The sequence below is a fragment of the Nannospalax galili genome, unplaced genomic scaffold (genome assembly GCF_000622305.1).
Source record: "Nannospalax galili isolate Female #2095 unplaced genomic scaffold, S.galili_v1.0 scaffold286, whole genome shotgun sequence".
NCBI classification, from domain to species: domain Eukaryota; kingdom Metazoa; phylum Chordata; class Mammalia; order Rodentia; family Spalacidae; genus Nannospalax; species Nannospalax galili.
In genome coordinates, this window is record NW_008359442.1 from 11,934,990 (window position 1) to 11,959,780 (window position 24,791).

The following is a 24,791-nucleotide window of genomic DNA, read 5'->3' on the forward strand; positions in this document are numbered from 1 at the left end:
AAAAATGTGTGTGTGTGTGTGTGTGTGTGTGTGTGTGTGTGTGTATGTGTGCTGTGCATGCATGCTTGCATGGTGTGTGGGTGCTGGTGCATAGGTGTTGGTGTGTATGCCCATGTGCAGAGGCCAGAGAAGGATGTCAGGTATCTTCCTCTTATCACTCTCCACTTTATCTTTTCTGACAGGGTCTCTCTCACTACCTAGGCTAGGCTGGTAGGCGAGTGAGCTCCAAGGATCTGCCCGTATCTGCCCCCTAATACCAGGGTTACAGGCATATATGGCCATGCCTGGCTTTTACATGGGTGCTAGGGATTTGAACTCAGGCCCTCTTGTGCTCACAGCAAGCACTCTTACCTACTGAACCATCTCCCTTAACCTGCACTCTGAGTTTTAATGAACCCCCCATGTGATTCTAACACTTGCTCAAGTGTGGAAGCCTGTTTTAAGGAAGATATTAAATTACAAGTCCTGTAGTATTTACTTATAAGGACAGAGGCTATGTTTTCATCCTATACAAATGGCTGGTAAAGTTCCAGGCTTACAGCAGGTGCTCAATAAGTTCTAACTTTTCCTTTCTTGTTAAAATATAAGCTGGCAACTTAAGATCCTAGGGGTGGGTCAGAAGAGGGATTTGTATATTGTTTCAGGTGGAGAAATTAGATAGCAGGGTGGTTCAAAGCCCAAAACAAATGCTTGGCAAGATATCTGGGTGATTTCCTCCCCAGGAAGAGGGAAGAAAATGGTCCCAAGCTTCTGTAGCAGATGACAACAGTGATTATTTTCTGGAAAGAAGGATACTTATGCCCATATACCATATGAAACCAGGAAGGATTATCAGAGTAGCTTCATCATACAGCAAGCTTGCCTTAGTTAAAACTCATTCAGAGAGTTTCAGTCATTTAAGTCCCAAAGACTTCTATTTAAAATAGTTTCACTTGCTCTGCAGTACAAACTCTGCAAACAGGTCTTCTGAGATTCCTGAACCACAGTAATCACATGATACCTCCCTCCTTCCTTGACATCTTTCTTTTTAAATTTTTTAAAATTTATTTTTATTTTATGTGTATGAATGTTATGCCTGCATGTATGTAAGTTCACCCATGTCATGCAGTGCCTGTGGAGGACAGACAAGGGTGTTGAATCCCCTCGAACTGTAGTTACAGACAGTCGTTAACCACCATGTGGGTGCTGGAATTTGAACCTGGGTCCTTTCAAGATCAGCCAGTGCTCTTAACTGCTGAGCCATCTCTTCAGTACCGCCTGCCTTTTTTTCCTCCTTGACATCTTTCACCGCCCCCTGCCCCCTGCCCCCCAAATATTATTACATGGAAAGTCTCATTTGCCTCTTAGGCATAAATAATGGAGTGATTTCTACTCCTACCCAAGTCATATTGTAGGGGGTGGGAGGGCAATGTGTCTATAAAGACAAATTGGTGATCATTAGGGAAATGTACATCACAATCACAATGAGATACCACTTTACACTGACTAGAATGGCTATTGAGTGAAAACAGAACTTAATTTCTTGCAAGGATATGGAGAAGTCAGAACCCTTGTATACTGCTGATGAGAATGCAAAATAGTGTAGCTGTTATGGAAGGCACTGCAGCTCCTCAGAATTTAAGTTACATATGATCCTACAATTTTACTTCTAGGTGATTAGACCCCAAAGAACTGAAATCAGGAACTCAAACAGATGTTTGTATATCCACATCCTTAGCAGCATTAGTCACAACAGCCAAAGACAGAAATAACCAAAATGTCCACTGATGGACAGGTAGATAAACCTCATGTGGTATATATATATACATTATCCTGTTTTAAGAAGAAAACTTTGATAAGCTATAGTATTGATGAAATGAAAATATGCTATGAAACCAGACACAAAAGGATAAGTACTTTATATTTCCATTTATATGAGGTATCCTTGAACTGCCAGACACAGAGAGAAAGCAAAATGGTCGTTACCAGGGGTGGGTGTGGGTAGGAGTGGAGAATTACTGTTTAATGAATGCAGAGTTTCAATGTGGGATGAGGAAAAGGTCCTTGAGAAAGACAGTGGTGGTGGCAGCATAGCAGCATGCAAGTGCTTAACACCACTGAATTATACAATTAAAAATGACTGAAGCTGGAATGGGAATGCGCTTTTTGGTAGAGTGCTTGCCTAGTATGCAGGAAGGCCTGGGTTCAATCCCCAGCATCACATAAACTGGTTGTGGTGGGGCATGCCTGTAATTCCAGCACTCTGGAGGTGGAGGCAGGAGGATCAGAACTTTAAGATCATCCTCAACTATATAGGAAGTTTGAGACCAGCTTGTGGTACCTGAAACCTTATCTCAAAAACAAGCAAGGGGCTGGAGAGATGGCTTAGTGGTTAAGAGCACTAACTGCTCTTGCAGAGGCCCCATGTTCAGTTCCCAGCATCCACATGACAGCTAACAACCATCTGTAACTCCAGTCACAGAGGATCTGATGCGCTCTTCTGACCTCTGAGGGCATTGTACAACATGTGCACTTACATATATGCAGGCAATACACTCATACACATAAAAATAAGTAAAATATTTTTTAAAAAGTAAAAGAAGCAACCAACAATAAAATCAAAAGTGGCTAAAATATGCCAAACTAATCCTGTGTACGGTTCAAGACCTGTAAGTGCTTTCTGATGCTTCATGCATCTAAAGTGACCACAATAGAATATTATGTATGTTTTACTATAATAAAAAAGAGTAGTCAGCCACAGTACTGACTCCCCTCCATCACCACTAAGGAAAAAGAAAATGCAATGCAAACCTCTTACAGTGCTCCTAAACTTAACTCACACACAAAGTAATGTCCTGAATAAGAAGGACCCTGAAACCTTTCCATGCTGAAAATTCAAAGTCAGGGCTGATGCACACTTTCAAGACAGTTTCCTACTGTACTTGGGCTTACTACACTTGCACAACTGCTGTTGAAAAAGACACTTAGCTGAAAATGGAGACTTGGCTGTGGCTTTCCTGTGTTCACCAGTGGCTTCAAAATCCCCATCCTCCCTTCTGTTAATGAAGGTTCACTTCAACCTTTCCATTAGCCCACAAACTACTATTAAAAAAGCCATTTATCAAATTAACACTGAGTACTGCAAAAGTCATCTGCAAGCGCCGTGCACTTTGCCACGTAGGAGTTGCCATGCCAACAGCTGCCACATGTTCATTGTACAGACCTATCAATTTTAACAAAGTTCTGTTTTATAATTCTGACAGCCAATTCAGTCTTCTTGTCCCTTTCCACTTCCCAAATGTGTACACATGGCCAGGACCCCACCAAAATCAGTTAGTGGCCAAGTAAGAATAGAGATTTCAAAATCAACTTACTAAATTTCTATACACTGAAAACTCTAAAAAGCAGGCAAAGATGATTATTTCCTCTGTTTAACCCTTAGTCCCATCATTCCTCAGGAACACAAAGTCAAGGAATTTGATGTAATAACAGCCTGGCCAGTAATTCTAGAAAAGGGAGTGCAGGGTGAATAAACTGAAGGAGAGACTGTAATTACGCAAATTGTTGTAATAGATCATTTGCAGACAACTATCAACAAAATGAAGTAAATCCTTGCAGTTTACTGGTGCCAGATTTTGTTCCAAGTTTTTGATACCTGCAAGATTTAAAAATAAATCTTTAAGTTGACAGGCATTCTCCTGCTTTTCTAGTTTAGGCGAAAAAGTTCAAGCCAAAGAATTTAGGAAAACAACTTATCTCGACTCAAAAACAAACCTGAGGGGTTGGAGAGATGGCTCAACAGTTAAAAGCACTGGCTGCTCTTGCAGAGGACCCGGGTTCAATTCCCAGCACCCACATGGCAGCCAACAACTGTCCATAACTTCAGTTCCAGGGGATCTGATGCCCTCCCTGACCTCTGCAGGTATTATATGACACGGGTGCACTTACATACATGCAGGCAGTATACCCATACACATAAAACAAATACAAAATAAAAACAAAAAATCTTAGAAGCAGTTCACAGTGTCAAGTCATTACCCCCAGTCTCAAACAGAAATTTCTGGTTAAATCAAATAAATACTGGGCAGAGGATATAGCTCAGTGATAGAGCACCTACCTAGCAATGTGTAGGTCCTGGGATCAATCTCTAGGACCACCCAGAAAAGAGAAGAAAAAAACTCAATCCAGTTTAAAAGAGAATCAAAGAAAACAGGCAAATGCTATAGACACCAAGGCCCAATACAGGAACTATTACTATGTTGAAGTTTACTGTAAATCTCTCTCCCTTTTAGCATGTGCAGAGAGAGGTTCATCACAACCCTTTAGAAAAGTACAGTTTTCAGAGGTGAAACAAATACTGTGTTAATGGCATGTTTTTATAATCTAACTGTAAGCAAGTCCAAATTATACTTTATATGCTTCCAAGCTTTCAATATCATGAAACAGTACTATACAAAGAAAGGGCACCTCTTTAAAGATGTGGGTTGTATTATACATCTTCAAGAGGGCCATGGCCAACTAAAATTTAAAATGGAGGCGCTTCTTTGAAATCTCGGGCACAGGAAAGTCACCAAAGCAAAACTTGTTCAACCAGCTAGTGGCTCCTTGCTTAACATACACATGGTCATACTGAAAGATCATTTTCCCCAAAGTGAGACCTGGCCCAGCTCTCAGAGCTGTCATCATTGCAGCCTCCTCCTGTGTAATCATGTGAATTATTCTAAGCCTAGAGAAGGACCTACATGGGCACATAACCTTTTATTTTGCAGTTATTTCTGAAACACCAGAACTGACATACTGGTCAGAGATACAGGAAAGATGTTACTTTTCAGGTTTGAACATTGTTGAGCTGGTTATCACTTGCTTTCTGAGCCTAGACATGCCACTGAATAGGAGTTTCATTATGATACATCTGTAAGTGTAACTTCATACAGCTATTTATTAAATCCATGACTTAATAGTTGAGATAGTTCTGCTATGTGGCCATGTAAAAAATCTACTCTCACAACAGCATATAACATGTTAATGTCCTATAATTGCATATCAATGTTTCTTACATAGGTGAAGCTATATTCATCTTGTTAACAGAACTGGTTATCTTGAGCTGATAGAATTTTGGCAATTTTTCACCTCAAAGCTCCTTGTATAATGTATGAGGAATATTTGCCTCTACCTCCCAAATGCTGGGATTAAAGTCATGAGATCATGCCTGCTCTTTTAAAAAGATTTATTTATTTTTATTTTATGTGTATGAGTGTAATGCATGTATACAAAAGTACACCACCTGGGTACAACACACATGGAGGTCAAAAGAGGGCACCAGATCTCTTGGAGCTAATGTTACAGATAGTTGTTAGCTGCCATGTGGGTGTTGGTAACCAAATCCAGGTTCTCTGCAAAAGCAGCAAGTGCTCTTAATCACTGAGCCATCTCTGTAGCCCCATATGTGTACTTATTATAGCCAAAGAAAACAATTTAGCTACTTTAAAATTTTTACAGGAGAGATGATTCACAAATACAGGGAAGTGTATGTGTGTGCATGTGTGCATGCATGCACATGTCTGTAGTGCTTCCCCAACTTCCTTATTTCTAAAATCTTCCACCAAACAATTTGAGGGGTTCTGCCCCTGCTACCCTCCCTCAACTACCAGGACCCAGAGACCCAGTGGGTAAGACTCAAATATCACCCATCCTCCCTCCACATCCTAGTCTCTATCCAGCAGGGCCAGTGAGCTGCCCCCGCACTGGGGCCAGCCATTCAAGAGGCAAGGAAATATTATGCAAGAGCACAGGAAGTCAGAGGAGACAGGATTCTGGGCAGGCCTGGCAAGGAGTCTGTGTGAACTCCAGTGAACAAGCGGACTTTGCTCAGCGGGGCTGAAGCCAGCAGAAAGCCTTCCCAGGGCAGCAAAGCAGAGCGGTCCACATCATGTCTCTGGCCAGTGGGTGGCCATCCAGAACTTGATGTACCTGATAGAAGGCAGATAAACTTGAGTCCCAATATTTCTACTTTTTTGGCCCAAGTTCAAGGTGACTCCCCAACACTTTTGCACTGTGACTCACCTCTGTCCCACAGCACAATTACCCTCCCTTCCCAGTACAGCATGACTTCATTCAGTAATTTCAAGCCTGTTTCTCTCAAGGCCACTGCTTTCTAGCTCAGTTCTCCTTCACTGCTTCAGGTTGAGGACAGAATATTTCAGGCCTGCTTGTGTCAAACATTTCATGTCACTTGGACCTGAGCAACTCAGATGTGCTCATATATACATAAATCGTAGCAGCAATAACCCCTTCCTTTGCAGCAGTTTATATTTTGAAGCCCTGATCCAGTTGGCAGGACAGAAATTATAGCAGTCATCTGATGTAGAAACCAAGGCCCAAAGGGAGTGTATATGATAGTGTTAGAATGGGAGCCCCATCTTCCTCACCCCAGAAGCCTGGATTTGGGAGAAGACATGGCTGGCTCTTCTTGATCATCCAGCTCTCTCCTTTTGGGGACCCTCTATCATTACACCTCAGCCCTCTTCCTTTTGTAGGGTAGTGGTCCTCCTGCATTCAAGGAGACAGAGTGAGCCAGACCCAACCGTAACTCCCAATCAAATGGGAACATCATCCAGCCTCCACTAATAACCTTCAACTTCCTACTTTGCTTCACTAAGAAAGCACCTGAAAACAGGAGTCAGGGCCAGGCCACTGGAACTCCCTTTCCTAGTGGAGCTAAAACCCAAGAGATCTCCAAGCCTATCTGGTCTGGTTACCACCTACTAGTTCATTTTGAAAGTGGAGAAACTGAGGCCAGATGTGATTATCAAGCTGGCTAGTGCTGACCTTTCTTCAAGAAATTCATTAGACACAGCACATCTTCCCTAGAAGGACCTCATGATACCTCAATGTAAAGGGGACAGCCAGGGTGGGGCACATGTGGGGCTGTGATATGAGGGTCCCCATGCCTCTTTGTTTCCATGGAGACACAGAACCTGCTGCTTAGGAGCAGCGCTTATCTCCTTGCTGCCCCTGACCTGACAATTGCTAATTGTGGTTAAGAACGACAGTGGCATTCCCCTGGGACTCTGTTGTGCATTTCCAGACACCGCCACCAGCACACAATGGCCTCAGCTTCTCTGGTGTAAACACTGCCAAATATGACAAACAATAACATCACCGAAACAGAAAACTAAGGTGCCAAGAGAGACAGCATGGGTCTGTGCAAATAGTCTGGGGCTAAGAATCTGTTCACGTAGGTGCCGCCAATACCTGGCATGGTCATTACATTTTTGTATCTCAATTATTTCATCTATATGCCCCAAATGACAAATACTTAAGTTTATATGAAGAGCTTCAGAAAGAGCCAGGTGTGATGGCATACATGTAGTCCCAGGACACGGGAGGCCAGCCTGGGCTTCATACCAAGACCCTGTCTCAGGAAACAAAAAGCCAAAAACAAAAGAAGCTTTCGGAAAAAAATTAAACATCAAACAAATATAAGCAATGCTAATCCTGAGGGCAAAACCTCAGCAACATCAGAGCCATTATGTCACTGCATTAGATTGAAGAGGCACGGATATGGGGCAGAGTCTGCCCTAAATGCGGAGGAGTGGGTGGAAAGCATGTGTGCAACCTGCAGCTTCACAATTTTACCCCAGCAGGGGGAAGGGGATGATGGATAGTAAGTAAACACCTAAATTACAACATGTGGGAAGTGTTTAGAAAAAGAAACAGAACAGGGTTAGAGATCAAGCAAAGGAGGTCAGGAGCGGCTTCCCTGAGGAGGCGATATTTAAGCTGAGACCTAAGGCTGAAGTCAGCTGGTCAGCCTCCTGGGTGTGGCTGAAGGGACATCAAGCTCAGAAGTATGAGGTATCAGACATGTTACAGTCGATGGGTCTGAGGCCAGAGCTGAGTGACCTGCCAAGTCTCACGGTCAGTGTGTAGCACAGCCAGGTCTCTGTATCCAAAGTCTCAGTCCCATTTCTAGTAACTCCAGGAGGCTGAGGTATCTCCCAGGAATCCACATCATCTGCTAGGTTGTCATTTACTTTGTTTGGCACAAAGCAACACAGAGAGCCCCGGGTGGTTATAGTACTGGCAGCCTTGGAACCTAGCTATTAGATGTGGTACACAGAAGAAATCATCATCCTTAACATGAACTCAGTGGGTCCATACCCTCTCCTTCTCCACAGCTGAGGGAATACAAGACAGGCACGAACAAAGTTGTGTACCTTAGACTTAGCAGAGGTCCCTTGATGCCAATCAGATTTCCTCATTCTCAGGGTATGGACAAAAGTATCACTCAAACATTAGTGCCATGTTTAGTAAGAACTCACAGGCCCAAAAAAACCCAGCTAAGAGGGACACTTAGGGGGCTGGAGACCCAGGTCTACTTTTACATTCTTCCAACTGCATTCAGATCACTCCAAGAGGTAATAATGGTCCTAATGATTATATTGCTGTGCTTATTACTGATGATGTCTTGAAGGTTTGCACTTTATACTTTTCAAAGTTCTTTCCATTGAGATAATGCTTACAAGAGTGAACTTTTAAATATACTTTTAAAACACATGGTTTCATTAAAATACTTGGAGTCGGGTGTGGCAACACACACCTTTAGTCCACCACTTGGGAGGCAGAGGCAGGCAGATCTCTGTGAGATCAAGGCCAGCCTGATCTACAAAGGGAGTTCTAGGCCAGCTGGGGCTACAGGGAGACACTATCTTAAAAAGACAAAAACAACAACAAAACCTGGTTTCAATCCCATAACAGGATTGTGAGAGAGCAGCACATATCACCTAGTACCCATGTAGAAATGGGAAATACACAGAGAGGTGAGATCTTCTACCCAAGTCACACAAATCAGACAGCAATCTGAAGTAGTCTTTCAGACTCCAAAGGACTTTTAAAGCCTCCTTTGAACCCCATAGGGGAGGCAGGGTTTCACACAAATCAGACAGCAATCTGAAGTAGTCTTTCAGATTCCAAAGGACTTTTAAAGCCTCCTTTGAACCCCATAGGGGAGGCAGGGTTTGCCAGGGACACAAAACAAGAGAAGGTGGCCCTGAGAGAATTTATAATTTGTTTGGCAAGACAAAAGCTAAAATGCACAGAACCAGGGTTGTGGTCATCTTGACACTAAATATGGAGACAAAGGAATTCAAGTGGGTGAAAGTTTGTCATGTTCCAAAATAAACAGTAGCCCAGAAGACCTAACTCAATGAGAATTAAGGTGTAGTTATCACCCTTGTCATTTTTGTCTCATACAAGGAGCTATAGGTAGCAAGAACCACAAGGCACCTGTTAATCTGGATGAGAAATAGTTTCTAATGTGCTTAAGAGATGCATGTTCAATTAGACTCCTGCCTACACCTTCTGGTCCTCTCTATCTCCCTACAATCTTGAACTGGCTAAGGGGACACAGGGACCACACTTGCTTCAGGTATGCACAAGTCCTAGCATCTCACTGACCAAGGCCCGATCAAACCTACTAAGAGCTCAGCAGAGTCAAAGGTGGAATTTTTTGAAAAGGCATTTTACTTTGGAAAAGAAATTCAACACAGGGGCTAGAGAGATGGCTCAGCAGTTAAGAGCACACACTATTCTTCCAAAGGACCTGAGTTCACTTCCCAGTACTCACATCAGAGGCTCACAACTGCCTACGACTCCAGCTACAGGGGATCTGATGCCCTCTTCTGACTTCTTCAGGCACCTGTACACATTTGGCATATACATACAGAGACACATACACACACACACAAAAGTTTTAAAAATTAAAAAAAAATGTTTAGAAAACGAACACAAATGCATAGACACAGAGCCATTCACAGGCTTCACAGATGTCCAGTCCAGTTGAGCTCGATTAAGACATCTTCCTTTCCCTTAAGAAGCAGTGGGAACTTAGATCCTAGATTCACATTTCCAGCCACACGGCAAGATCTGAGCACATGTCATTGTCTGGTCTTGGTATTTTTAGAACTTCTCTGAGGCGGCTTCCCAAGGAATGCCCAAGGCCCCAATCAGCCCCTGGACCTGGGCTGGTCTATGCTGTGCTATGGAGTTCCAGTGTCTACAATCTCTTTCTGGTTCTGACAGATGAGGAAAGCTCTTTTCCACTTGGCTCCAGAGGAGTCTTCTCTGGGCTTAGGCCTGATGCTCACATACATAGCAAACGTTTCAAAGCAAACCATTGACCTAACCAACTTGCCAGGGATGGGCAGCAGTTTCTCCATTCTATAATCATTTACTAATCACCTAAGTGGGTGAATAAAAAAGAATTAAGAGTTAAGACATACAGTTGACATTGTGAGGTAAAATCCTAAGCCAAATGCTTTCCGGAGATATTGCTCCCTTGAAGTTTGGACAGGGAAAGCTAATGTGACTTAGATGAGAGTCACTGGCCTCTGCTGTCCCTGGAGTGGGCTTTTGTCCAAGGATTTGGGATCTCTGAGCAACTCCTGCCCCACAAGTGTTCAACTGTGACCTTAAGCACTTCTAAATTGCTCCAGGGAAAAGGTTACACCTGCTGTGGGGTAGGAAAGGGCTCCAGCTGCCCATCCCAGGTGACTCCTGAAAGATGAATCCTTTTTTCACTCTTTTGGCATCATCAGTCATAGAATATCAGAGCCGGGGTTTAGGGAGTGGTGTGACTACATAACAGGAAAGGAGAAGGTCAGGGAACTACTTAGCCAGAGTACTCTGGGAAGACTGTAATGAAGAGCTATTGGTAGAGACTGACAAAGGGAATGATCTGACTTGACCTTAGCTGCCTGACTCCTTCCACAGACTGGGTGCTGAAGGGATGTCTTATCCTTCTATAAGGAGAAGGGGCAAGAATGGATGCCCTTATCAAACCACCAAGGGCACAAATGTGGGCTTTACCTTCAAAGTGAGAACATGAGGATGAGGGGCACTGCCATTTCAGGGTAACAGCAAACTGCTCCCCTTCTAGTTCCCACTCTGAACTCTGGTATTTGTTATTCCAAGTGTTGGTACATACCAACAAGAAGCATATATCTGAAGGATGGCTGATTTCCTAAGTCCTCTGGGTCCAGAGCTTTGAGGTCACTGTTACTAAGGACCACCAAGGCTTCTTCCAATCACTCCTAGGTGCTCACACTGTAGTCAGCTCATGGGAGAAGGATAATGGATGTGTTCTAACAGCTTTTAATGTCCTCAAAGAGGCAGGCCACAGATTTTTATCAAACTGACTTGGAAAGGTCTGTTCCCAGTCCAGGGCCCAATTCTGGGCCCCGTCTCATCTGTTAAAGAGAGCTACAGGTTCAGTTCTACAGTCAGCTGCCTGTCTAAAGTCTGTCTACTCTTCAAGACCGAGGTCTTTTTTTAAAAGTGTTTTTAATTACGTGTATATGTGTGAGTGCAGGTACCTATAGGGTTCAGAAGAAGGTATCAGATCACTTGGAGTTGTCAGAGGTTGTGAGCCACCCAATATGTGTATTGGGAACCAAACTCTCATCCTCTGCAAGAGCAGTACACACTCTTAACTGATCAGCCGTCTCTCTAGCCCCCAAGACTGAGCTCTTAATGACCATCTTTCAAACAGCCTCTAATCTTTGCCAGTCACAGCCTTTTCTAAGTATTTACAACACATCAGTCTCCTGCTGCTGGCTCAATGTTTTATCTGCACTAGTTTTTACTTCCTAACAAGACAGAAACATCTTAAAGATGCAGCTAGGATACTCATTAATGTAAACCATCTTATATTGTTTTAAATAAGTCATTCTAGAAGATCTGGAGTACAAGGCCCACCCTTTTGGGGATTTTATTGTGCAGCACAGTTCCTACAATAGTAGATAATCTATACACATTTACATTTGGTCTGAGGCTGGTATCATCACAAACCTTATCACATGCATGGTAGTTATCCAATGAGGATGAGTTAAGCTAATCTGAACCAAGATTATTGCCTATGTTTTCTATTCTCTGCACTAATGTCCCCATATTCCTGAATTCCATCTATAAACAACTATAGAGCACTTAAATGTAGACAGACCTCTGCACTGGGTACTATGACAAGAAAGAACAGAAAAAGAGAACTGGGTCCCAGCTCACGAAGACTTATCACCTCACTGGTAATCAGAGACAGAAACACTTTCCAAAGCAAGGTTTTTGTTTTGTTTTGTTTTTTCCCTCTTTTGGTCTTCTGGTTCTAGCTGGCCTGGAACTTGCTATGTAGACCAGGCTGGCCTCAAACTCACAGAGATCTGCCTCTCAAGTGCTGGGATTAAAGGTGTGCACCACCACGCCCAACGCCAAAGGAAGTCTTAAAAAGCATTATGCAGGGGGCTAGAGAGTTGGCTCAGCCATTAAGAGCACTGGCAGCTCTTGCAGAGGACCAGGGTTTTGATTCCCAGCACCTGCCTGGTGGCTAACAACTGTCCATCATTCTAGCTCCAGGGAATCTGATGCCCTCTTCTAACCTACGCAGGCATTGCATGAAATGGGTGCACTTGCATACATGCAGGCAATACACTCACACACAGAAAATAATAAAATATTTTTAAAAAGCATTATGCAAATAAAAATAATGCAGATTGAAGTCCAAGTCAACACAGGGCTAATCAGTATGCAGGTGATCAGGGAGAGCTTCCCAAGGAAGATGCTCTTTGAGAGTTGGTACCTATTTGTATAACCTACCTATCAGGCAATTTTTTAACTTCTGAGATTAAGCTGGAGTATTATATTGTTTAGCTGGTACTTTGCCTTAGAAAACAGTGCATTCCTGATGTGAAGTGTCAACACACTAACAAGCCTGGCCCAGGCCAGGTGTTTGATAAGAAATAATACTTGCCTGTGGTCTGCCCTACCCCCCACCCCCGACCATTATTTTCTTTTTCTTTCTTTTGTAAGGGAAAAGAAGTAAATGAACGTTGTGTGAACAGAGAAAGCAGAGCCCAAGAGGTCGGCTTTATAACTAAACCAAGGGATGTCAACAAAGCAATTCTATGACTAAAAAAAAAAAAAAGAACATGATTTCAGAGAGAGAAAGAAAGGGCACATCAGAAAACTAGACATCCCTGCTCTTGAGCAATGTGCAATCTTCTTAGAAAGGTAAGAACAAGTAAAATGTTATTAGATAACAAGGAAATATAATCACCTCTTTGGCAAACATAACGAGGAGTTAACAGCGAATGGACCGGGAAGTGCCAGAGTAGAAATTGCTATGTGATTCTGTTTAAGTCAGAGAGCTTAGGTTTATGATAAGAAAATGTGAGCTACTTGGGTAGGAAGAGAAGAAAAGCCTCCAGGTATGGACTAACATGAAGTACAGGCAGCAATGAGCGCTGCCATACGGCTTTGTGGCAAAGGAGCCCCATGACTGTGAAACTTGGGAGACACCTTGGATGACAGTGAGTGGGACAAGTGAGAGCTGAGGTAGGTTCCTCACTGGCAGCAAGATCAACCCTCACATAGGCTCCTCTCAGGAAGGAACTCAGACAAGGTCCCTCTTCTTCATTAGGCTCCAGGTATCTAGCTAATCCTTGGAAATTCTTCAGAGAAACACTCAAATCCAGACAAGAACCCCTTGCCACAATGACGATTCTCCATGCTTCCAGGGCAAATCAGGAAGAGACAGTATTACCACCTTATAAACCTCTTCTGAGAGGCTGGGGAACTGTTGGCACCAAGGCACTTCCTAGGTAAATGTAAGGGTAACCAATGTCCATGGAATACCAGAAGTCTCCAGAGCCGGGTCACAGAGTATGCTAGGATTCCCTCTGACCTCTTGACCATCATAAAGGCTTTACCAAATGGGTGGGGCACTTCAACTGAGCCAAGAATGCAGAGTGGCAGCTAGGAAGCTGGAAAAAGAAACTGAGAAGGGCCTAGGCTCCCATGCCCCACCCACCATTAATTCCCCTAAGTCCCGGGAATGGAATAAAAGAGACTCCTGCTACCAAGTGATATGGTTTCAATTATAGAAACTCCTTGTTACCGGAGAAATGTGACCTTCATATCTTCCTTATCTTAATATCTATGTAAACATTTGTTGTGCAAGCACACAAATAAAGGTTCTAAAGGTAAAATGTGTTGCATCTGGTAACACCACACTGCTCCAACACTGGGACAAGAAAGCCTTTTGGCTCTACACATGCTTTCTCTCTCCCTTTACCCTAGACACCAAAATTAGCTCCATCGACCTCAGCCAGTGCTGGAGTGAAGGCTGGCATTCTAAAATAGCCTCTAAGTATCTTGGATACACAGGAGAGAAATATGACAGAAACTTACTGAGAAAGCGATTTCATTGGACTGGTTTTTTAAAACTTAAATATATAAAAAACAATCATCAGGATTTATTCTAGAACCTTTATGAGTCTTTTAGCTCTGTGAATCCCACATGGCATATTTGACATATCTCAATTTGCTCCATTAAGCACTACTGTTTTCAATCAGAAAGCACCGTGGGGGGGGGTCATAGTTTCACAAAATACTGCACAGGTCACAAGTTCATAAAAAGTGGTTATGAATTCCATGTTTCCACCCCCAATTTTACTGTATGAACATGTACAGTCCTATTATTTCTAGACTACTCTAAAAATATCATGTCTGATTTCTTCATATACCTCATTGTCTAGAATTGACTTTAAAAATTTCATTTTGAAATCTAAGATTCTCTAACAGTCTCTCATAGGCATAATTTTCTGTTGTTCTTGCATGGAATTCATAAACAAAGCCCAGTAAGGAGGATTTTTTTTCCCTCTGTGTGCTTAAAGGCATTCTTTTCTTGCAACTCTGTATGACGTATTTTCTAGAACAATCTTTCTCAACACTCTACAAAGTGCTTCAGCAACAGGAAGTCATAAAGGTAGGAAGGAGGCCTGTAAATATTTGCTGTAATTACTCATTAGTAATGAGGGGAGTTAGCACTGCAGTTGCTCTTTTGAGCTCCTGGCTCTTATCCCTCCTAACAGGAGCCTGAGGTAGTATATAGGGGGGCCCCACTACAGGCCCCAGATCAACTTCTAGGTTATACTTCAGATAATGTGGTTTGTTTGAATAAAGCTCCATTTTCCCATATGCAAGGGGGTAATCATATATTGTCTCTCTTTCCTCTATCCCTTACCCAGAGGCAGTCAAGACAAACTTTACATAAAGTGGTAACAGTATAAAAATTTTAAAACCTGGGTTAAGTGTGCATATTTGTTAATAGTACTAACCCAGGTGTGGTGGCACACACCTTTGATTCCAGCAGTTGGGAGGTGGAGTCAGATGAATCTCAGTGAGTTGGCATCCAGCCTGGTCCACATAGTGAATTTCAGGCCAGCCAGGACTACATGAGACTTTGTCTCAAAAAAAAAAAAAAAAAAAACTGCTTCAGTGAACTGTGCACACCTAGAGGCTTGTCAAAGAGAAGAAAATGTCAGCTTTGCTCAGCAGAAGCCCAGATTCACTTTTTAGCACATTTTTTGGGAAATATTAAAGAAACATTGTTCCTTTCTCCAAAGCAAGGCTTTGTATGGAATACCAGCCCAAACAAGTCCTCATGTTTTTGTTTTTTGTGTTTACATGTCTGTTGTGGGATGGGAAAAAATCCCAGCACAGCACGTGGGAGGCAGAGGAGGCAGGTGGTCTACATAGTGAGTTCCAGACCAGCTCCAGCTGGGGCTACAGGGAGATCCTGTCTCAAAAAGACCCCCCAAAAAGGAAGTAATGTAACATCATCAAGAATGAGAGAACACCGTATGACCATATGGCCAGACACATAGCATAATGGTTTGAATTAATTATTAACTGCCTGAAATCATATACTATAGTTGCTATATTTAAAGGACTTATAAAATATTCTGAACTTTCTTAGATGATGCCCATGTGTTCTCTTATTCTTAGTAAACTACTGACTCCCCTTAGTTACAGGCCAACATAAGGGCACCTTAAACTAAAAAGGAAGCCAAAAGAGGCAACTAAAGCTGCTGATTAACATTTCAGAATGGCAGTGAGTATATCCCCACATTTGGGGCAGTCAGCACAGCAGCAGGGGCTAACCCCTAGAATCACAATTCAAGGGCAGTCCAGTGGATTCACGTTTCTATCTATATGTTTGGTTATATAGCCTAACCAGGTAAAATTCATGAATCTGCTGACTCTTTGCACTTACCTTTACATTTATTTGTTTGTTTTAATTGAAGGTTACCATAGGTAGGGTGATTGCAGTGAGTCACTGGGGAAATATAGGACAGTTCTAACAATCTCTTTCTTTAGCTTTGTGGAATTAAGAAAATGCCAGATGGGGCTAAAGAGATGGCTCAATGGTTAAGAGCACTGGCTGCTCTTGCTGAGGACCCAGGTTCGGTTCCCAGCACCTGCATGGTGGCTAACAACCATTTGTAACTTCAGTTCTAAGGAATCTGACACCCTCTTCTGATCTCTATGGGCACTGTATGACATGGTTACACTTACATACATGAAGGCAATACATTCATACAATAAAATTAAAAAATAATAAATAAAATTTAAAAAGAGAAAATACCAGATGGATACATGGCAATATGTATAATATTTATTTTATTTTTAATTATGTATGTGTGTATGGGTATGTGCACATAAGAACAGGTGCTCATGAAAGCTGTAGGCATCCTGGAGCTGTAGTTACAGGCAGTTGTGAGCCACCTGTTGCGGGTGCTAGGAACCAAACTTGGGTCCTCTGCAAGAGCAGAGGGCACTCTTAATCTCTTAATTACTGAGTCATCTCTCTATCCTTTATACACACACACACACACACACACACACACACAGAGTGATTATTTTATTTACTGACAAACCATTATTTCTGAAATCCCTTTCCATGTGAGAAAAGGATCTGCTTCCCAGAGTCATTAGCTGGCATAGAAATTACTCATAATTTTAAAACTGAAGAATATTTCCAAATCAAGGGGGAAAATGTGCTTCCTGGGGACAAATAAAGTTTCTAATGAATGACACCATATAATAGAAGCCTTGAGGATGTGCTGGTGGCCCTTGCAAACAGTGCAAGGCAGTCAAGCAAACCAGTATTTGAGAGACTGGGAAAAAGGGCCACTTAGAAATTAATAACACTCTGGTCATTGACACACTTATTTCTTTGGATCTGGGCATCTCAAAGGACCCAGACCCTCATCCCAACCTCATGCTGTCAGAGCAGTTCTGTGCCTTTCAACAACAAATGACACCAAATTACACAAAAACTCTACTTGAGAACTTCAGGTGCTGCTAGACACATATACTTATAGATGGCCCCTACATACACTGTGACCCACAATTGTAAATATGGCTGCCCATATGGCTGGCTTCTCCCTCCATTATGATATGTGTCAATTATGGTTGATGGCACTGAGGAAACTCCAGGAGCCCTCAAGTGTCTCAGTACAGGGAGCAGTGGTGCTCATCAGAGAATGGGCTCTATAAAAATACAAAATATGATAACAACAATCATAACTATTCTTTATCCCCCCATCCATTCTTTCCTTCCTGTGCTTGTAATTTCAAAAGATCAAAAGAGCCAGAGGAAGTCCTGTGCATCTTGATTTGTAGATGGTTCTTCAGAAGCCACAGAGGAAAAGCTAACAGGTCCTCCTGCACAATGGAGTTCGAAGACTGAGTAGTTATTGAAGTCTTGCCACCAGCAAAGGGTGGGTGGAAAGCTTTGAACTTCTAGGGGCAGTTGAGAACTGCCTTCTGTTAGAGCTGAGGAAAATCTATAAAAAATACGAAATTCCAACAGTTCCAAGTCTACTTTTTGCATCTTCAATCCCTGTCTGTGAGGTTTGATAGAAGTGATGAGTCACAAGAAAGAAAAGTCATTATAATAATTATAAACACAACAACAAAAGCAATTATCATTTATAGCATACTTACCACATTCAGACATAGTATTAAATGCTTTATAGGCCTCTTAGGTAAGGCCAGGAGGCAGTGGGTAAGACTATGGAACCTGGAGACACTTTGCCAGGTTGAGTCTCAGCTCTGTAATACTAACTGTGACGCTGCACTTCAGCTTTCCCATCAGTGAAGTGGTGATAATAACAGGGCTTATCTCACAAGGTTGTCATGAGGATTAGAAGAGTTAATCCAAGCAGAGATCTGAGGATAGTGTCAGCACAGAAAGACTAACTCCATCCGTTATTTTTTTTTTTTCTGGTCCTCCTGCATATAGTGCTTCATTTCTACTAAGAACACATTCATTCCTAGGACATAAAAGAAGCTCCAAATAGCTGAGAATAATGGAAAATGTGAGTGTAAACTTAGCTTCCTGGGCACTTTAAAAAGCATTAACAAAATGATCACACTAGTGAGTGCAGGGTACTCAGCTCCCCTTGCTTCCATCACCAAGGATGCACATACAGGCAGACAATCAAGTTGACCAGGTGCAGATGAGGTTCAGTAGAGCTGTACCAAAGAACTGTTACTAGTTGCACACTCTAACCTCCCATTGTTTCTCTAAGGCAGGGAAAGACACCAGCACTGAAGTGTAGGAGCAGTCTGGGGCCTGAACCAAAAGATCCTGAAACCACAAACAAGGTCCTGCCTTTTCCATATGAGACAATTTTTGAAAGGCAGCTAAGAGCCGAACAATGGATGGGAATACAGTCAGTGGTAGAGAGTGCTTGCCTAGCATGCACAAGGTCCTGGATCCAATCTGAGAGAGAGAGGTTGTTTTGAAAAAAATACAGAAACATACTTTACACAGAATTTCAGAGATTCAATACCAGCTGGTAGCCCATTTACAAAGCCTGGGTGAAAAGCCCCTACTCCCTTCTCAGCTGACTCCAATGCTGTCCTAAATGGAAGCAGAAGCCTCTGGCTATCACTCATGGAGCCCTACTCCCCACTCCATACCCCCAACACTAAGCAAGTGTGTAAAGTACAGTAAATTTGGGAGTCATTTTGTCTATAGTGCCAAAGTTTATGATAGAGAACACCCTTGAGCCCTCCATGTTTTACTCGTATTACCCCAAACACTGACTTCCCCCATTGGACAGTTTCTGGGAACCAGTCTTTATGCTGGTGCTCCTAGCCACCCCACAGTATTTTAGGAACACTCTGAGCCAGCTTCTCACCTGGACCAATGCACTTAAATAATGGTGTATGTGGCTGCCACCTGATATGCTACAGAGACCTTCTTTAGTTTCAAATATCTGAGCCCTACAAACGTCACGTGGAAGCTACCAGTTAAGCTCCTTTGTGTGGACCCCTTTTCCCCCCAGTCCAGACTAAGTAACTTGAAGGTAATGAACAAATTCCCTATTTCTTAGTTTTCAGCATTTTTCCAGATTAGTAAGTAGTAAGTGTTGTCTTACTGATTTGGATCTTGGTGTAACTACCATCATGAGAGTAGACAGCATGGGGTTGGAGGCAGGAATACGGCAAAGGATCCTGAGGCCCTGAGGGCAAACACTGCTAAGTGTACAATCCTGGTAAACGCTCTATAGGTTATGCACTACTGGTCATGAGCAAGACTGAAAAGGAAACTATCACACTGATATAGGCAGTACTGCAGGGGGGAGGGGGGCAAGTGCCGAATAAAAAAGATTTCCTCAGAAAAGCCTGAAGCTTGAAATAATCACAGCAAGTACTTTCAAATGCACGGGGCTGAGGTCCTGGAGCATTACGAATTACTTATTTGGTACCTTTGATTTCTAAACACTTTATACCATAGATTCCTAGAAACTATATAACACACACATATTACAAAGACAGAGAAATGGACGAACAGAATGATTTACACTGTAAGTAAATTAAATTGTTTTCATTTCATGGTTTTCATTCTTGTGAAAATGCCTAATCACCCCACACAAGCAACTAGTGATTGTGGAATATTGCTACTTCACATCTAGGAACACAGGGTGGTCCATGTTTTGGTTTAGCTTAATGAAGTCTACCTATTGCAGTAGACAGTTTTTTTCTACCAGGAAATAAAGAAAGGGGCACAAAACAGATTCAAACATTCCAAAGTTTACCAAGATTGGCAGCACTCTCCCTGGCAGAAAACAGAATCCCTCCTGCTGTAGCCTGAAGGCTCTTGTATAATTATCTAGAAAAGCAAATCTCCTTTCTAAAGGTTCAGGGGCTAGGGGTGTGTGGTGGTGGTGGGCTAATCCTTGGGAAGCCTCACTGGCTAGAGGCATTTCTGGGCTGGGAGTACTTCGATGACATACATACTAATTGTAATGATGAACTAGCACTCTGATTCTTATCAGCACTAATTTTCCTTGTTACTAGAGGGGCCGTTCTTACCCTCTCTGGGCCTTATCCACAAACATAAAACGTTTTACTAGATGGTTCCTATGATCACTTATAAAATAATCATAAGGCCCCACATAGAACTGAAACACCACCACCACCACCACCACCACCTGAAGCCACAGCATTCTTTTGAACTCTGTGAAAGCTGTGTGAATTAAAATTGAAATGCCTGAACTGATAGTGTAGTGTACCGATTCTCTACCATTCTACATTTTGGGTAATTCAGTGGAAAATGCTATCACATATTGAAGGAACATTTATTAGAAAATATGCTTCACCTGAGAAAACCATCTAGTATTATGTTTCCTTTGGATTTGGAAAGAGAGTTGAACCTTGATTTCAGTTTAGCAGGGATACAACTAAGTTCAGCTGGTGCAAGAAGGGAACGGTAGCTTGTAAACCTTAGATCCAGGTTCAGTTCCCCTTCCATCCTTGCCTGGCATCAGGTAACAGAAGTATTCTTGAAAGGTGCCTGGGCTTGGACTTTGATCCCTGCCTATCTAAGGATCTCTATACATTGATCTTAACCACTCTGCAAATCCCCACTCAAGAACATCCACACTTAAAACCCTGGCTGGTGGATGGGACCTCCAATCCACCAAAACTCAAGAGAGCTGACTAGATTATTTCTATCAAACCTGTTGGGCAGTCAACATTTTAAGAGCCAGCTCTTAATTATTACCTATCAATATATCCATTTGCTGAATATCTTGGAACAAAATAATTCTGTTCACTTCTTAAGAGGCTGTTGCTAGTGGGAACATTGCAAATGTTTATTTGTGTATCTTAAGTTTTGGAGGACAAAGAGCTTTTGAACCAATAGTTATACAAACTTTTAACAGTCAATCACTAGTGGAATAGAATTAGCTGCAGCCCCCTGGCTCATACCAATTTCCTGGGACAGCCACTTACATGGCAACACTAACTTTCAATGCACTAGATCACAATTTTAAACTACATCCCGATCCCTCAAGAAGTCAGCAAACACAGCCGCCTCGGGAAGTAAACGAGTCTCAAAACGAATTAACCCAACAGGCATTGGATGATTACACATGGGATTCTGGATGGCAAGGGCCAGACACACTGTTTGCCCTACAGTTCGGTAGCACAAAAGGCCAGTCAGGTCGCCTGGGGCTGGCACAGTAGCAAGGCCACTACTTGGGCGCCTCTCCATTCATGGTGGCCTCCTAGGAGGTTCGCTGGTAGTGCTGCACTGGTCTTAAAGTGGTCGCTCTCACTAATAATTTGTAGTCTCCTTACGGAACTTTCTTCCCGCTCCCACTGTCTCTCAGCCAGTCCTAAGGAGGTTCTGCAAGGCCGGTGTGGAAATCTCTTTCCCCGTTGCTCCCAGTTTCTCGCCACGATTAAAAAAAGAATTATTGAATTTTTGTGTATTTCATACAAAGCATCTTAATCATCTTTATATCCCCCTCCCCCATCCGCACACTCCTATAGCCCTCCCACCTTATTTCACGCGTTCTGCCATTTATGCTGAGGTCTACTGATTCAAGTTAGCGCACCCGGAGGTCCCTCCATGCAAGTTCATCCACTCGGGTCTAGTTAATCTAGAGTCACTCCCTTAAAGAAGATCAGCTGCCAATAGTTCCTGGGCTAAGATTGGGGCCTACTGCCCATTTCCCCAGTTCTATGATGGGTTTGTCCGTTTGAGTTCTCGCCACGATTAATACACTTAAGAACCTAGGACCCCACACGCAAGCTGACACTTCACACATTTGTCAAGATTACCATTAAAGCCCCACCTCTGCGACTGCGATATTCGCCTATAGGCTACATTCACCCATAAGTACAGCAGTTGTAAAATGTTCGGTAAGTTCCTCTGGCGGCTCTGGATTCCAGAGCTCACGCCAAGAGGCTGTAACTTTTGGTTTTTGATAGTTCGTGATTGCATTCTGATTGGCTTTACAAAATGCATTGGAATCTTGGTCTTTTTTTCTTTGCTTCGTGTCCACAGGCGTTCAGAGCTGTTCCGTACATAGCAGAGGCCGTGACAGTGGGGTGGCTGCACAGCAGCCGGGCCCGAAACCCAGCTTCATCCCTTCCCCCCAGCGACGCGCAAGGGAAGGGCGCGGGGCGCCGGGCCAGGACCGGTGCGATTCGTTCCGGTTTATCAAATCCTTATCGGTGCCCAGAGGTAGGAGCCTCGGCTTTGGACCGAAGGATACCCTGTTCCTGGCTCGGGTCCGAAAAAAGCCCATCTGCTCGGCGCTGAGTCCAGGAGCAGTCAAGCTGTCTCCCTCCAAGGCTCGTTCTTCCCGCGGATCCCCGCAGCTCCAGCCGTTCTGTCAGGAGCGCGTTCGATCCCCGCCACCCCACCCGCAGCCCAGGCTCTGCACAGCGGAGTTGGAAGTTCCGGCGCTTTGAGCCCCTCGGGTCCAGATGGGAGTAAAGAACCAGGCGGCCAGCCACGCGCGGGGGCAGGAGGCGAGGCCGTACCTGGGTCTGCGCGGCCTCAGAACGCTAGCAACTGCAGGAGGCGCGAGCGCAGCCCGAGTTGGCCGCAGTTGCTTCTCACCCAGTGCCGCCAGGTCCGCGAGGGCAGGCCTTGGTCGCTGCCCTTCTCTGTCCTCTTAGCAGGCAGACACCCGGAGAGGCGCGGTGTCCCCGTCCTCTCACTGCACAGCAAGGCACCTGCCCCCGCAGGACAATCCAGGTCACTACCCACTCTTTGGGGTCCGGGTGCGGGAAGTGGGGTTCTAAAAACTTGGATGCCCTCTGGAGCATGGGAGCGGGGCCCTCGGACGCGTCTCCGATTTGCGTCTCGCCTTCTGCCCCTTGCCATTCTGGGCACAGAGCCCCGCAAAGGACCGCGTTCCCAAGGACCCTGAGGGTCCAGAGGAAAAGAAAGGCGTGGCTGCTGCTCCAGCCTGGGAGCCCGGAGGAAGTTAAGGGCATCACCCCGCAAAACTTTTCAAGCTCCTGGCCGCGGAAGCTGGATGCCCAGGGACAGGGGAATCTGGAAAGGCGCCGCTGGAGCACCCCGACCTCCAGGGCCATTGCACTGCGTCCCTGGCTCTCCAAGCACGCCCGAGTTCGCGACTCTGGGGCCAAAGCCCAGCTCTGCGCCCCTGCAGCCGACACCTGCTCGCTCCCTCGGAACCCCCCGAGGCTTCTCCGCCGCGCGCCCGCCCGGCCTCGCACCTGCTCCCGCGCCGGCTCGGACACCCAGCTTACCTTTTCTTCTCCTTGTCAGCTGTCATTGTCGCCGCGGCCCTTAGGGACGCCGAGCACCTGGGTTCCTTAGGCGTAGGGGCTGTAGCCGCTGCCTTTGCTGTAGCCCTCGGCCGCTCCTGTGGCCCGGGCAGGTATGAAAGGTCCTTGGTGCTCGCAGGTCCGAGTGCCCCGCGCAATCAGGTGGAAGTTTGCGGACGGCTGTCTAGGTGCGGAGGAGGGGGGTGGAGAGGGGTGACTGGGAGGAACCTGCAGACAGAGGCGGGGCCGGGAAAAGGAATGGGCGGAGGTTGTCAGACTCCAAAAGAGAGCAAGCTAGAAGGGAGCCAAAGTTCCTTTTCAACCCCACGGCCCGAACAGGAGTTACGTTTCTGGGATTTGAAAAAAAAAAAAAAAAAAAGATTAAAAAAATAAAAAAGTGGTTCGAAGTGAGTGGATGGGAAGGAATCCGGGATCCGGGGCCTGGCGGGCCGCTGAGATGACCATACAGTCTCAGGACACTGCCGAGGATTGTACGGCCGCCTCAGGAGAGCCGGAGCCGTGCACGTGCAGCTCTCGAATGTCCGGCTGCCTCAGCTGCCAGCCCACTTTAAAAACTCCGATGGCCCGCCCGGGGGAGGGCGCGAGGGGCGAGCGCGCAGGAGGCGGGGCAGGAGGGGCGGGGCTAGAGGCATGGCCCCGCCCTTCCCGCGCGTGCTGCCTGCCCAGGCTTCCCACTGCGTTTGGGCCAATGGGGAGGCGCGGCTGCAGCCTCTGCCCTGACCCCGGTCCGCCCCGTTTCCCCTGTCGGCGCTCCTCCACCTCCCGCCAGCCCCGCCTCCTCCTTCTGTAGGTCCTGGACTTGTTTTTGAGGTCGTCGGGGTGGTGAGTAGCTTAGCGGGATTCGGCGGCAAGGAGAGGCTCAGTTTATGCCGGACTGAGCCTGCTACCCGAGTCCGGAGTGCGTCACCGCGCCGGTGTCCTCTCACCCGCACCGTGTCCTTGGAGCAAGGGCAGGACCGCGGGGGCGGAGGGTCCCGCGCCCGCTGCGGCGTCGCGCAGCGCCCCTGGTCCGTGCTGCCCTTCCGCATTCCTGACCTAGCTGTGTGTCCCCTCCAGCCGGTGGGGATAATTCTGAGGACCCGACGGCCGTGACCGCCTTGGCTGGCAGTGCGCTCTTTTTTAGCGGAGCGCAGCTGACCTTGCCTTCTTAGGAGAGACACGGAGACAGGTGTGGGAGAAACTAATCAAAATGATCAGGGCTGAATCGGCCCTGCCTTTCCTCACTCGGTTTATAGGTGGTTCACAGGGTTGTGCTGGGCTGGTCGTAACCATGGGAATGAGGGAGAGAAAGGCCTTGGAACCCTCTGGCCTGCCGCAGCCTGCTCTCAGTACCCCAGCATCACTGCAGAAGT

The 24,791-nt window shown here is 45.0% G+C and overlaps 1 protein-coding gene across 1 annotated transcript in view; it reads right to left on the reverse strand.

Annotated features, from left to right (window-relative positions):
• Positions 1-23,978, reverse strand: part of Epas1 (endothelial PAS domain protein 1) — an 87,451-nt gene extending 63,473 nt beyond the window's left edge. The window contains exon 1 of the mRNA XM_008823068.3: positions 23,401-23,978. Within this exon, the coding sequence (XP_008821290.1) occupies positions 23,401-23,426 (26 nt within the window). The 5' untranslated portion in view covers positions 23,427-23,978. The remainder of the gene's footprint in view (positions 1-23,400) is intronic.
• Between the last annotated feature and the right edge of the window lie 813 nt (positions 23,979-24,791).